The 13,999-nt window shown below is 48.3% G+C and overlaps 1 protein-coding gene across 1 annotated transcript; it reads left to right on the forward strand.

Moving 5' to 3' along the window:
• Positions 1-12,352: 12,352 nt before the first annotated feature.
• Positions 12,353-13,483, forward strand: LOC311135693 (protein shisa-1-like; the record flags this gene model as incomplete). Its single annotated transcript, XM_084169713.1, has 2 exons — positions 12,353-12,638; positions 12,954-13,483. The coding sequence occupies 2 exons, from the start codon at positions 12,353-12,355 to the stop codon at positions 13,481-13,483; spliced, it is 816 nt and encodes a 271-aa protein (XP_084025839.1).
• Positions 13,484-13,999: the final 516 nt, after the last annotated feature.

The raw sequence follows: 13,999 nt of genomic DNA on the forward strand, positions 1-13,999 counted from the left end.
AGGTAGATAGCCGGGAGATGGGCCTAGCTCAGGATGATTAGCCAGACCACAGCGTCCATTTAGTTGAAGCTAGCTGGTAGCGATGAATCCGGAGTTAAAGGTCCAGTGATTCAGTGATTCCGGCAGAAAAACTGATATGTTCTGGGTCGATAACGCGCTGTGCAGACTGGCCGAATATCCGGTGATTAATATCCAGTGATTAAATTAATCCCGCAGAAAAAAAAATCAAATGTTCTGGGTGAAATACTGCTAACTGTGGCTAATAGCAAGTAGCTAGTTAGCTGGCTAGCTAGTTTCAACTGGAGATTCTATATAAAAGGTAAGTCAATAATAGAATCCGTTCCACATTGAGTGAGGCGGGTTGCAGGAAAGTATATTTTGTAGATGGATGAAAAGTCTGATAGGGAAATATGTACGAAAAATACAAAAAAACAGGGTATTTACAGGCTATTTACAGACACACGACAAAAACAGAACTGCACTGTCAGCTTCCTGCCTCCTGTTTGTCTCCGGGCCTCTAGAGGTCATCTGTGTTCCCCTCTGCCTTAGTTCTTCCTCGTGTGTCCTTATTAGCTTTATCCAGGTCACCTGTGCCTTGTTTCCCCTAGAGTATTTTAGCTGTGTTTTTTCCCCTTGTTCCTCACTTGGTTTTTGAGTCCTGGCTATGTGTCTCCTGCTGTGTCCCACAGAGTCTTTCCGAGTAAGCTTTTCTAAGTTATCTTTATTTTGTTTTTCTCCCCTCGTGGAGTTATTTTGTTTTGTCCTCCTGTTTTGTTTACTGTACCTCTGTTAGTATACCTCTTTCTGAGAATAACTTTTGTTGGATTATTTTTGAAGTGCAAAGAAATACCTTTTTTTTATATTAAATCTACTTTGCCTGGAGTATTGCCTTGGGTGTTTCGTTTGGGTCCTACTATACCTCCTCTGTGGCTAAGGGGTAGAACACCCAACTCTCCACATCTGAGACCTGAGTTAAAGCCCAGCTTGTGACAGAAAAACCAAGTCAATCATGGACTCAGAAACACTCAGTTCCAAGGACCTGTTGGCGGTGATCGCTCGACATGAGGCATCTTTCCAGCGCCATGAAGCCGTTCTCAGCCGACAGGAAGAGCTGATGGCTAGTCATTCTCAACTCCTGGCCGATATGATGAGTTCCCTCCGCCAGCTCTTTGAACGCCTCCCTGGTCCTTCCCCTTACTCCAGGTCACCCCCCAGTGACGACAGGCCTTCTCCATTGGCGGAGCCCCGACTACCACCTCCCAAGCCCTTTTCTGGGGATCCAAGCTCTTGCCAGGGTTTCCTCACCCAATGCTCCCTCACCTTCGAGCTCCAACCCTCAAGTTTTCCCACAGACCGTTCCAAGATTGCCTACATCATTACCCTTCTTTCAGACAAGGCGCTCTCCTGGGCCTCTGCGGTGTGGCAGTCCCAGGAGGCCTGTTGTGACTCCTACGCTGCATTTGTAGAAGAGTTCAAGCGGGTGTTCGATCATCCTGTCAGTGGGCGGGAAGCTTCCAAGCGCCTACTGTCTCTCCGTCAGGGTCCCCAAAGCACGGCAGATTTTGCCATTGAATTCCGGACCATAGCAGCAAGGAGCGGATGGAATGATGAAGCGCTGAGGGTCTGTTTTCAGGGAGGGTTATCTGAGCCCCTTCAAGATGAGTTAGCCACCCGAGAACCAGCTGGGGATCTCGAGTCCCTCATAGCCTTGGCCATCCGCCTGGACAATCGTCTAAGAGAGCGGAGAACGGCTCGCCGCCAGGTGTCTCAGTCCCAAGTTCCTCTGAGCAGCTCTGTTTCTCCTGTTTGGGCTCCGTCATTCAGAGCTTCCCCGGCTCCTGAACTGCTCCAGGATTCCCCGGAGAACATGCAGTTAGGCCGTTCCAGGCTTTCTCCCAACGAAAGGGAACGTCGCATGAGGGAGCGTCGGTGCCTCTACTGCGGGGTTGCCGGCCACTTCCGCTCCACTTGCCCCGAGCTTTCGGGAAACGCCTGTCCCCGCCTAGCTACAGGAGGGCTGTGATGGGGAAAATTAGAGCTCCTCCTACTAACGCTGTCTTAGCTATTCCAGCCACTCTGTCCTGGAAGGGCCACCAGCATCGGGTCCAGGCTATGATCGATTCCGGTGCCGCAGGTGATTTCCTGGATTTAACCTTGGCTAAGGAACTTAAGATCCCTACCCAACTACTTCCTCAACCCCAGGCAGTTACAGCCTTAGATGGCAGACCTCTGGAACCAGGGAAGGTTACAGAGGCGACTCAGTCCCTGCGACTTACCATCTTTCAACACCAGCAGGAGGAGACCTTCTATCTCATTGACTCCCCCGAGTATCCTATTATCCTGGGTCACCCTTGGCTATGCAGACATAATCCCCAGATCGACTGGCCTACTGGCACCATTCTAAGCTGGGGTCCCACTTGCCAACTCACCTGCATGCTTCAGAGTCCCTCAGCCCCTAGTACCCAGTTTCAAGAGTCTGTTGACGTCTCCCGAGTCCCCAGTGTTTACCATCGGTTCAAGGCAGTGTTCAGCAAGTCCCGGGCTACTTCCTTACCGCCTCACCGCACGTATGACTGTGCCATTGATCTACTCCCTGGTTGCTGCCCTCCTAGAGGTCGGATCTTTTCCTTATCCTCCCTCGAGCGCTCAGCTATGGACACCTACATTAAGGAGTCCTTGGCAGCCGGCATCATCTGTGCCTCTACTTCCCCGGCTGGGGCGGGCTTCTTTTTTGTTGAAAAGAAAGACGGGGGTCTTAGGCCTTGTATTGATTACCGGGGACTCAACAAGATCACGGTTCGGAATCGATACCCCCTTCCTCTCATGGCCACTGCTTTTGAGCTGCTTCAAGGGGCTTCCAGTTTTACTAAACTGGATCTCCGCAATGCTTACCATCTCGTGCGGATCCGGCCAGGAGACGAATGGAAGACGGCATTCAACACGCCCACGGGGCACTATGAATATCGGGTGATGCCGTTCGGGCTCACCAATGCCCCCGCAGTATTCCAAGCCCTGATTAATGATGTTCTCCGGGATATGCTTAATCTGTTCGTCTTCGTGTACCTGGACGATATCCTCATCTTCTCGAGGTCACTGAAGGAGCATGAGGGGCATGTTAGCAGGGTTCTCCAGAGGCTCCTTGACAATCACCTCTACGTTAAACCTGAGAAGTGTGAATTTCATGTTTCCCAGACTCAGTTTCTCAGGTTTATTGTCACTCCCGGCCACCTAGAGATGGATCCCAAGAAGGTCAAAGCGGTCCACAGCTGGCCCACACCTGCCACGGTCAAGGAGGTTCAACGGTTCATTGGCTTTTCTAACTTCTATCGGAAGTTCATTAAGAATTTCAGCTCTGTGGTAGCCCCCTTGACGACGCTTACCAAGGGAGGAGGGACCAAGATTCACTGGGGTCCGGAAGCAGCAGGGGCCTTCGAGGATCTCAAGCGCCGCTTCACTTCTGCTCCGATTCTGGTGATCCCTGACCCAGAAAGACCTTTCGTGGTGGAGGTGGACGCCTCAGAGGTGGGGGTGGGAGCCGTCCTGTCACAGAGGGGTGAGGATGGGAGATTACACCCTTGTGCCTTCATGTCTCGCCGCCTGTCTGAGGCCGAGCGCAACTACCACGTGGGGGATCGAGAGTTGCTTGCGGTAAAACTGGCCTTGGAAGAGTGGCGCCATTGGCTTGAGGGGGCTCAGCATCCTTTCCAGGTTCTCACAGACCACAAGAACCTGGAATATCTCCAACAGGCAAAGCGGATGAACCCTCGGCAAGCACGATGGTCCCTTTTTTTTAATCGATTCCAGTTTCTCCTGTCTTACAGACCTGGCACCAAGAACGTCAAGCCGGATGCCCTGTCTCGAGCCTATTCTCCCGAGATACAAGAGAAGCCCTTGGCATCGATTATTCCGAGGTCTAGGATCGTCGCACCTCTTCAGTGGGAACTAGAAAGAGGGGTACGAGAGGCTCTTGTCCATGAGCCCGATCCAGGCGGTGGTCCTGCCGGACGCCTGTACGTTCCTCTCTCTGTTCGGGCCCGCGTCTTGCAGTGGGGTCATGAGTCGCCCTTGACATGCCATCCGGGTAGTGCTCGCACACTGGAATTCCTCCAGCGGCGGTTTTGGTGGCCGTCCATCAAGAAGGACGTGCAGGTCTATGTTGAGGCCTGCCCTGTGTGCAACCAGGGAAAGTCGACACGTCAGCGACCCCAGGGACTGCTCCATCCCTTACCTGTTCCTCGCAGGCCATGGTCACACCTTTCTCTGGACTTTGTTACGGGACTTCCTCCATCCCAGGGCAACACAGTCATCCTAGTGGTTGTAGACCGGTTCTCTAAGGCTGCCCGGTTTATTCCCCTGCCCAAGCTGCCCTCGGCCAAGGAGACTGCTGAGCTCCTCATGAACCATGTCTTCCGGATATTTGGAATTCCCCTGGACGTTGTCTCCGACCGAGGTCCCCAATTCTCGTCCCGGTTTTGGGGGGCCTTCTGCAGGCTTATTGGGGCCACAGCCAGCCTATCGTCTGGGTTCCATCCAGAGTCTAATGGCCAAACGGAACGGATTAATCAGGATCTGGAGACCACCCTGCGGTGTATGGCGGCCAGTAATCCCACGTCTTGGGCCACCTATATCATTTGGGCGGAATATGCCCACAACACCCTCCAGTCCTCAGCCACCGGATTGTCCCCCTTCGAATGCCAGTTCGGATACACCCCTCCATTATTTCCAGAGGAAGAGGCGCAAGTTGGTGTTCCCTCTGCCCAGCGCTTTGTCCAACGCTGTAGGCGGACCTGGAGGAAGGCCAGGCGTACCCTCCTTCGGACCTCCCAGAGATACCAAAGTCAGGCTAATCGCCGCCGCCGGACGGCCCCTAGTTTCCGAGCTGGTCAGAGAGTTTGGTTGGCCACCAAGAACCTGCCCCTCCGGGTCGAATCCAAGAAGCTTTCCCAGAAATACATCGGCCCTTTCCGCATAGCAAGGAAAGTTAACCCTGTTTCTTATCGTTTGGTTCTCCCTCGCTCCCTTAGAATTAACCCCACTTTCCATGTTTCACTACTAAAACCTGTCTTGTCTTCTCCCTTTGCCCCCCCACGCAGACCCCCGCCACCTCCCAGGATCATTGACGGCCAGCCAGCCTACACAGTGCGCCGGATACTGGACTCCCGGAGGGTCCAGAACTCTCTGCAGTATCTGGTGGACTGGGAGGGCTACGGGCCAGAGGAGCGCTCCTGGGTTCCAGCCAAGGACATCCTGGACCCAGGTTTGATCCGAGAGTTTCGCACCCTGAGGCCAGGGTGTTCTGGAAGGAACGTCAGGAGTCGTTCCTAGAGGAGGGGGTCCTGTCAGCTTCCTGCCTCCTGTTTGTCTCCGGGCCTCTAGAGGTCATCTGTGTTCCCCTCTGCCTTAGTTCTTCCTCGTGTGTCCTTATTAGCTTTATCCAGGTCACCTGTGCCTTGTTTCCCCTAGAGTATTTTAGCTGTGTTTTTTCCCCTTGTTCCTCACTTGGTTTTTGAGTCCTGGCTATGTGTCTCCTGCTGTGTCCCACAGAGTCTTTCCGAGTAAGCTTTTCTAAGTTATCTTTATTTTGTTTTTCTCCCCTCGTGGAGTTATTTTGTTTTGTCCTCCTGTTTTGTTTACTGTACCTCTGTTAGTATACCTCTTTCTGAGAATAACTTTTGTTGGATTATTTTTGAAGTGCAAAGAAATACCTTTTTTTTATATTAAATCTACTTTGCCTGGAGTATTGCCTTGGGTGTTTCGTTTGGGTCCTACTATACCTCCTCTGTGGCTAAGGGGTAGAACACCCAACTCTCCACATCTGAGACCTGAGTTCAAGCCCAGCTTGTGACATGCACTACTTCGCCATCTTGGCTAACAATTAACAGGTGTGCCTTCTTAAAAGTTAATTTGTGGAATTTCTTTCCTTCTTAATGTGTTTGAGCCAATCAGTTGTGTTGTGACAAGGTAGGGAGGGTATACAGAAGATAGCCCTATTTGGTAAAAGACCAAGTCCATATTATGGCAAGAACAGCTCAAATAAGCAAAGAGAAATGACAGTCCATCATTACTTTAAGGCATGAAGGTCAGTCAATACGGAAAATGTTAAGAACTTTGAAAGTTTCTTCAAGTGCAGTCGCAAAAACCATCAAGCGCTATGATGAAACTGGCTCTCATGAGGACCGCCACAGGAATGGAAGACCCAGAGTTACCTCTGCTGCAGAGGATAAGTTCATTAGAGTTACCAGCCTCAGAAATTGCAGCCCAAATAAATGCTTCACAGAGTTCAAGAATCAGGCCTTCATGGTCGAATTGCTGCAAAGAAATCACTACTAAAGTACACCAATAAGAAGAAGAGACTTGCTTGGGCCAAGAAACACAATCAATGGACATTAGACCGGTGGAAATTCCAACCGCCGTGTCTTTGTGAGACGCGGTGTGGGTGAACGGATGATCTCTGCATGTGTATTTCCCACCGTAAAGCATGGAGGAGGAGGTGTAATGGTGTGGGGGTGCTTTGCTGGTGACACTGTCTGTGATTTATTTAGAATTCAAGGCACACTTAACCAGCATGGCTACCACAGCATTCTGCAGCGATACGCCATCCCATCTGGTTTGGGCTTAGTGGGACTATCATTTGTTTTTCAACAGGACAATGACCCAACACACCTCCAGGCTGTGTAAGGACTATTTTACCAAGAAGGAGAGTGATGGGGTGCTGCATCAGATGATCTGGCCTCCACAATCCCCCGATCTCAACCAAATTGAGATGGTTTGGGATGAGTCGGACCACAGAGTGAAGGAAAAGCAGCCAACAAGTGCCCAGCATATGTGGGAATTCCTTCAAGAGTGTTGGAAAAGCATTCCAGGTGCAGCTGGTTGAGAGAATGCCAAGAGTGTGCAAAGCTGTCATCAAGTCAAAGGGTGGCTATTTGAAGAATCTCAAATATAAAATATATTTTGATTTGTTTAACACTTTTTTGGTTACTACATGATTCCATATGTGTTATTTCATAGTTTTGAAGTCTTCACTATTATTCTAGTGAAAATAAAGAAAAACCCTTGAATGAGTAGGTGTTCTAAAAATTTTGACCGGTAGTGTAGCTCATTCTAATATATCTACTACTGTACATTGCATTTTTGTTACACTGTTTATACACACCGGGTATTTATACATCGGATTCTTATTTATATACTGGATTATATACCGGATTCTCATTCATTTACTGTATTCTTCACATAGCTCATATTTACTTCACACGCCTATATTTATATACTAGATTCTTAACATAGCTCACTGTAATATACTGTATCTACTGCTGTACATATCATTCTTAGTATATCTTTCTGGTGTATATACTAGATAGTACTATGCAGCCGTCTTCATCGACCTGGCCAAGGCTTTCGACTCTGTCAACCACCGCATTCTTATTGGCAGACTAAATAGCCTTGGTTTCTCAAATGACTGCCTCGCCTGGTTCACCAACTACTTCTCAGATAGAGTTCAATGTGTCAAATCGGAGGGCCTGTTGTCTGGACCTATGGTAGTCTCTATGGAGGTGCCACAGGGTTCAATTCTCGGGCCGACTCTTTTCTCTGTGTATATCAATGATGTCGCTCTTGCTGCTGGTGACTCTCAGATCCACCTCTACGCAGACGACACCATTTTGTATACATCTGGCCCTTCATTGGACACTGTGTTAACAAACCTCCAAACGAGCTTCAATGCCATACAACACTCCTTCTGTAGCCTCCAACTGCTCTTAAACACTAGTAAAACTAAATGCATGCTCTTCAATCGAACGCTGCTGGCACCCGCCCACCTGACTAGAATCACTACTCTCCGCTGGTCTGACCTAGAGTATGTGGACAACTACAAATACCTAGGTGTCTGGTTAGACTGTAAACTATCCTTCCAGACTCACATTAAGCATCTTCAATCCAAAGTTAAATCTAGAATCAGCTTCCTATTTCGCAACAAAGCCTCCTTCACTCATGCTGCCAAACATGCCCTCGTTAAACTGACTATCCTACCGATCCTTGACTTCGGCGATGTCATTTACAAAATAGCCTCCAACACTCTACTCAGCAAATTGGATGTAGTTTATCACAGTGTCATCCGTTTAGTCACCAAAGCACCATATACTACCCACCACTGTGACCTGTACGCTCTTGTTGGCTGGTCCTCACTACATATTCGTCGCCAAACCCATTGGCTCCAGGTCATCTATAAATCACTGCTAGGCAAATCCCCGCCTTATCTTAGCTCATTGGTCACCATAGCAACACCCACCCGTAGTATGCGCTCCAGCAGGTATATCTCACTGGTCATCCCCAAAGCCAACACCTCCTTTGGCCGCCATTCCTTCCAGGTCTCTGCTGCCAATGACTGGAACGAACTGCAAAAATCTCTGAAGCTGGAGACTCTTATCTCCCTCACTAACTTTAAGCATCAGTTGTCAGAGCACCTTACCGATCACTGCACCTGTACACAGCCCATCTGAAATTAGCCCACCCAACTACCTCATCCCTATATTGTTATTTATTTTGCTCATTTGCACCCCAGTATCTCTATTTGCACATTCTTCTCTTGCACATCTATCATTCCAGTGTTAATACTAAATTGTAATTATTTTGCACTATGGCCTATTTATTGCCTTACCTCCATAACTTGCTACATTTGCACACACTGTATATATATTTTCTGTTGTATTTTTGACTTTATGTTTTGTTTTACCCCATATGTAACTCTGTGTTGTTGTTTTTTATCGCACTGCTTTGCTTTATCTTGGCTAGGTCGCAGTTGTAAATGAGAACTTGTTCTCAACTGCTTTACCTGGTTAAATAAAGGTTAAATAAAAAATAAATAAAATAAATAGAATGCATTTGGATTACCGATACAGTGTTATTTGGGTTGTTAACTGGATTTGTCCTGACATTCCTGATTTCTTTTATTTTATTTTTTACTAGCTCCTAACAACGTAGTGAAAAATGTACACAAATAATAATAATAATCTATTATTATTTGTGTACATTTTCACTACGTTGTTAGGAGCTAGTAACACAAGCATTTAGCTGCACCCGCTATAACATCTGCTAAACTGTGTACGCTACCAATAACCTTTGATTTGAGGTTATATTTTGGGTTCTAATGGTGTTGACGCCTTGATAAGTTCCTTTCCTGAGGATGGCTCACCCCTCACAGTTCTGGGGGACTTCAACCTCCCTACGTCTACCTTTGACTCATTTCTCTCTGCCTCCTTCTTTCCACTCCTCTCCTCTTTTGACCTCACCCTCTCACCGTCCCCCCCAACTCACAAGGCAGGCAATACGCTTGACCTCATCTTTACTAGATGCTGTTCTTCTAGTAATCTCACTGCAACTCCCCTCCATGTCTCTGACCACTACTTTGTATCCTTTTCTCTCTCGCTCTCCTCCAACACTACTCACTCTGCCCCTACTCAGATGGTAATGTGCCGTCGCAACCTTCACTCTCTCTCTCCCGCTACTCTCTCCTCTTCCATCCTATAATCTCTTCCCTCTGCTCAAGCCTTCTCCCTCCAATCTCCTGATTATGCCTCCTCAACCCTCCTCTCCTCCCTTTCTGCATCCTTTGACTCTCTATGTCCCCTATCCTCCCGGCCGGCTCGGTCCTCCCCTCCAGCTCCGTGGCTTGATGACTCATTGCGAGCTCACAGAACAGGGCTCCGGGCAGCCGAGCGGAAATTGAGGAAAACTAGACTCCCTGCGGACCTGGCATCTTTTCACTCCCTCCTCTCTACATTTTCTTCATCTGTTTCTGCTGCTAAGGCCACTTTCTACCACTCTAAATTCCAAGCATCTGCCTCTAACCCTAGGAAGCTCTTTGCCACCTTCTCCTCCCTGCTGAATCCTCCTCCCCCTCCCCCCCCTCCTCCCTCTCTGTGGATGACTTCGTCAACCATTTTGAAAAGAAGGTTGACGACATCCGATCCTCGTTTGTTAAGTCAAATGACACTGCTGGTCCTGCTCACACTGCCCTACCCTATGCTTTGACTTCTTTCTCCCCTCTCTCTCCAGATAAAATATTGCGACTTGTGACGGCCGGCCGCCCAACAACCTGCCCGCTTGACCCTATCCCCTCCTCTCTTCTCCAGACCATCTCCGGTGACCTTCTCCCTTACCTCACCTCGCTGATCAACTCATCCTTGACCGCTGGCTATGTCCCTTCCGTCTTCAAGAGAGCGAGAGTTGCACCCCTTCTCAAAAAACCAACACTCGATCCCTCTGATGTCAACAACTACAGACCAGTATCCCTTCTTTCTTTTCTCTCCAAAACTATTGAGCGTGCCGTCTTTAGCCAACTCTCTTGCTATCTCTCTCAGAATGACCTTCTTGATCCAAACCAGTCAGGTTTCAAGACTGGTCATTCAACTGAGACTGCTCTTCTCTGTGTCACGGAGGCTCTCCACACTGCTAAAGCTAACTCTCTCTCCTCTGCTCTTGTCCTTCTAGACCTGTCTGCTGCCTTTGATACTGTGAACCATCAGATCCTCCTCTCCACCCTCTCCGAGCTGGCCATCTCCGGCGCGGCTCACTCTTGGATTGCGTCCTACCTGACCGGTCGCTCCTACCAAGTGGCGTGGCGAGAAGCTGTTTCCGCACCACGTGCTCTCACCACTGGTGTCCTCCAGGGCTCAGTTCTAGGCCCTCTCCTATTCTCGCTATACACCAAGTCACTTGGCTCTGTCATATCCTCACATGGCCTCTCCTATCATTGCTACGCAGACAACACACAACTAAGCTTCTCCTTTCCCCCTTCTGATAACCAGGTGGCGAATCGCATCTCTGCATGTCTGGCAGACATATCAGTATGGATGACGGATCACCACCTCAAGCTGAACCTTGGCAAGACGGAGCTGCTCTTCCTCCCGGGGAAGGACTGCCCGTTCCATGATCTCGCCATCACGGTTGACAACTCCGTTGTGTCCTCCTCCCAGAGTGCGAAGAGCCTTGGCGTGACCCTGGACAACACCCTGTCGTTCTCCGCTAACATCAAGGCGGTGACCCGATCCTGTAGGTTCATGCTCTACAACATTCGGAGAGTACGACCCTGCCTTACACAGGAAGGGGCACAGGTCCTAATCCAGGCACTTGTCATCTCCCGTCTGGATTACTGCAACTCGCTGTTGGCTGGGCTCCCTGCCTGTGCCATTAAACCCCTAAAACTCATCCAGAATGCCGCAGCCCGTCTGGTGTTCAATCTTCCCAAGTTCTCTCACGTCACCGCGCTCCTCCGCACACTCCACTGGCTTCCAGTTGAAGCTCACATCTGCTACAAGACCATGGTGCTTGCCTGCGGAGCTGTGAGGGGAACGGCACCTCCGTACCTTCAGGCTCTGATCAGTCCCTACACCCAAACGAGGGCATTGCGTTCATCCACCTCTGGCCTGTTGGGTCCCCTACCTCTGCGGAAGCACAGTTCCCGCTCAGCCCAGTCAAAACTGTTCGCTGCTCTGGCACCCCAATGGTGGAACAAGCTCCCTCACGACGCCAGGACAGCGGAGTCACTCACCACCTTCCGGAGACATTTGAAACCCCACCTCTTTAAGGAATACCTGGGATAGGATAAAGTAATCCTTCTACCCCCCCTTAACCCCCCCCCCCCCCCCCCCCCCCCCCCAATTTGTATGTCGCTCTGGAAAAGAGCGTCTGCTAAATGACGTAAATGTGTATGACAGTTGATCTAAGGTCATGAGGCATTTATAAGTTATATTCTTCAAGAATCAAAGGGTATATATCATTAATTAAACAAATTGATGTAGCAATCGCAGATTGAAAGAAAGAAAGTCTACATTGTAGTATCAAACACAGCCTCCCTCAACTCCTCACTTTATTTTTGTTTGCACTGATTGCAGACTTCACATTGCTATTTTGAATATCTAATTGAGTAAGGCTGGTTGAATTTTTATTAACATTGCACAAAAAAGATCTCCAGAAGCCTATTAGCTCATATAGTATTGTCTTCTTATCCAAAGGTGCAGACAGGTCTTGGCCTGGGGCAGGCCTACATGAAATTAGCAGTAATGGATCAAGCCCCTCCCATATTAGGCACACAATAGGAGTAAGGGAGGGGAGCAGAGGATAAAACAGAGGTGAAATAGCCACATACTCACATTAAGCTCACAGATTTGCCTTGCTTCACCACTTGACCATCGACTGGATAACATCACTTTTTCATTCATTGAATCGTTGTTGATATTTCATTGACCATTTTCTTCCCAATTGTGAGCATGTCATTGGGCTTTTGATTTGAACTTTTTGAAGCTCCAAACAACTGTTTCACTAATTGGGTGTGAGGTTTTTCCTGTGATCCAAGATGCGTTTTTTAGTTGCTTTATATTTATTTTTCTCTTTGATGCACGGACATATTGTGGCCAGCTCAGGAGAGTATTGCCATGGCTGGTCCGACTCTTACAAGATCTGGCACAAGGGCTTCCAGTGTCCAGAGCAGTATGATGGCCAGGACGCAAAATACTGCTGTGGGACCTGTGCGCTCCGCTACTGTTGCACGGCTGCGGAGGCGAGGCTGGATCAGAGCTCCTGTGACCTGGAAGAATTTTTAGAATTCGAAAACGATAACACAATCAACATGACACCAACAGGTAAGATTTTGTGTCGACATTTTCTGTTTTTGGTTTATTCAACATTTAAACTGTAATGGCTAAATGCTCTCTCCCTTGGAAAGTCCCGTGTGGCTCAGTTGGTAGAGCATGGCGTTTGCAACGCCAGGGTTGTGGGTTCGATTCCCATGGGGGGCCAGTATGAAGAAAGAAAAAAAAAGAGCGTCTGCTAAAGGTTAAAGCATTTCTGTTAGAAGTAAATAGCAGGCATAGTAATTTTGGTTCAATGTATACAATTCATTGATCCTGGTTTGTGGTCCAGCACTTACATTTTGTTCTGTCTTTTTCCCCCTCCAGTACCCACCTACTTGCCATTTGTGATAGTTGTGAGCACATTTCTGTCCTTTGTGCTACTTGGCACCGTTGTGTCCATATGTTGCTGCCAGTGCCTAAAGTCAAAGGCACAGGATCGTCAAAATGCATCAGCCCCCTTCCAGACCAGCCTGTTGGAATCTGGAGGGCCATCCCCAGAGAGCATGACTCCATCTCGCCAGTCTAGTTCCAGCTCAACCGGAAGATCAACCTTGGCACCCCCAAGACAACCAACCACCTCCACTCTTGGCACTGAGGTCAATGTAAACATGTATGTTGCACCTTTGAATAATGGATACCCTGTTTCAAGCACACAGTCTAACCAGTATGTGCCTCACCCGCAGCCCCCTGGTCCATTCTATCAGCCATATCTAAACTATGGGATGCCCCCAGAGCACACTATGCTAATTGCTCCATTCTTAGATAACCGCTCAATGTACGGACACCAACTGGTCCATTCCATTCCTCAGGCTCCGATGCACACAGAACAGTTGTACACAGGTGTCACAATATGAGGCGATTACACTATGGACAACTTTTTGCCACATGACAGTCATTTGTGAGTGCCCACTTGCTGTGTCTAAGAGTTATTTATGGAATGTTTATTATCCACTGATTTCAGTGTATATTTATGAGTGTAAATACAAATTATTTTTAACTTTTTTTGTCTTAAGTCCTAACTCTGATCCTGTAATAAGGATTCCAAACAGTCTGAAATCCCACTGTAATATAGTGACTAATACATAGCATGACATTTACATTTACATTTTAGTCATTTAGCAGACGCTCTTATCCAGAGCGACTTACAGTTAGTGAATACATATATATATATTTTTATGATGACAATCATCCCATAGGCCTATATTGTCAAAAGTAGGCCTACTCATGACATTGTAAAGTTAATAATAATATGCCATTTCGCAGATGCTTTTTACGTAAGGGCACCATGATAGAATGATAGAACAATAGCGTTCCAATCTATTGGGCTTCAAACAAGCTTTGTCTTCAGGATGGCCAGAAGATTTGGAGTT

This window comes from Coregonus lavaretus (assembly GCF_964263955.1).
Source record: "Coregonus lavaretus genome assembly, chromosome: 10".
Classification (NCBI taxonomy): domain Eukaryota; kingdom Metazoa; phylum Chordata; class Actinopteri; order Salmoniformes; family Salmonidae; genus Coregonus; species Coregonus lavaretus.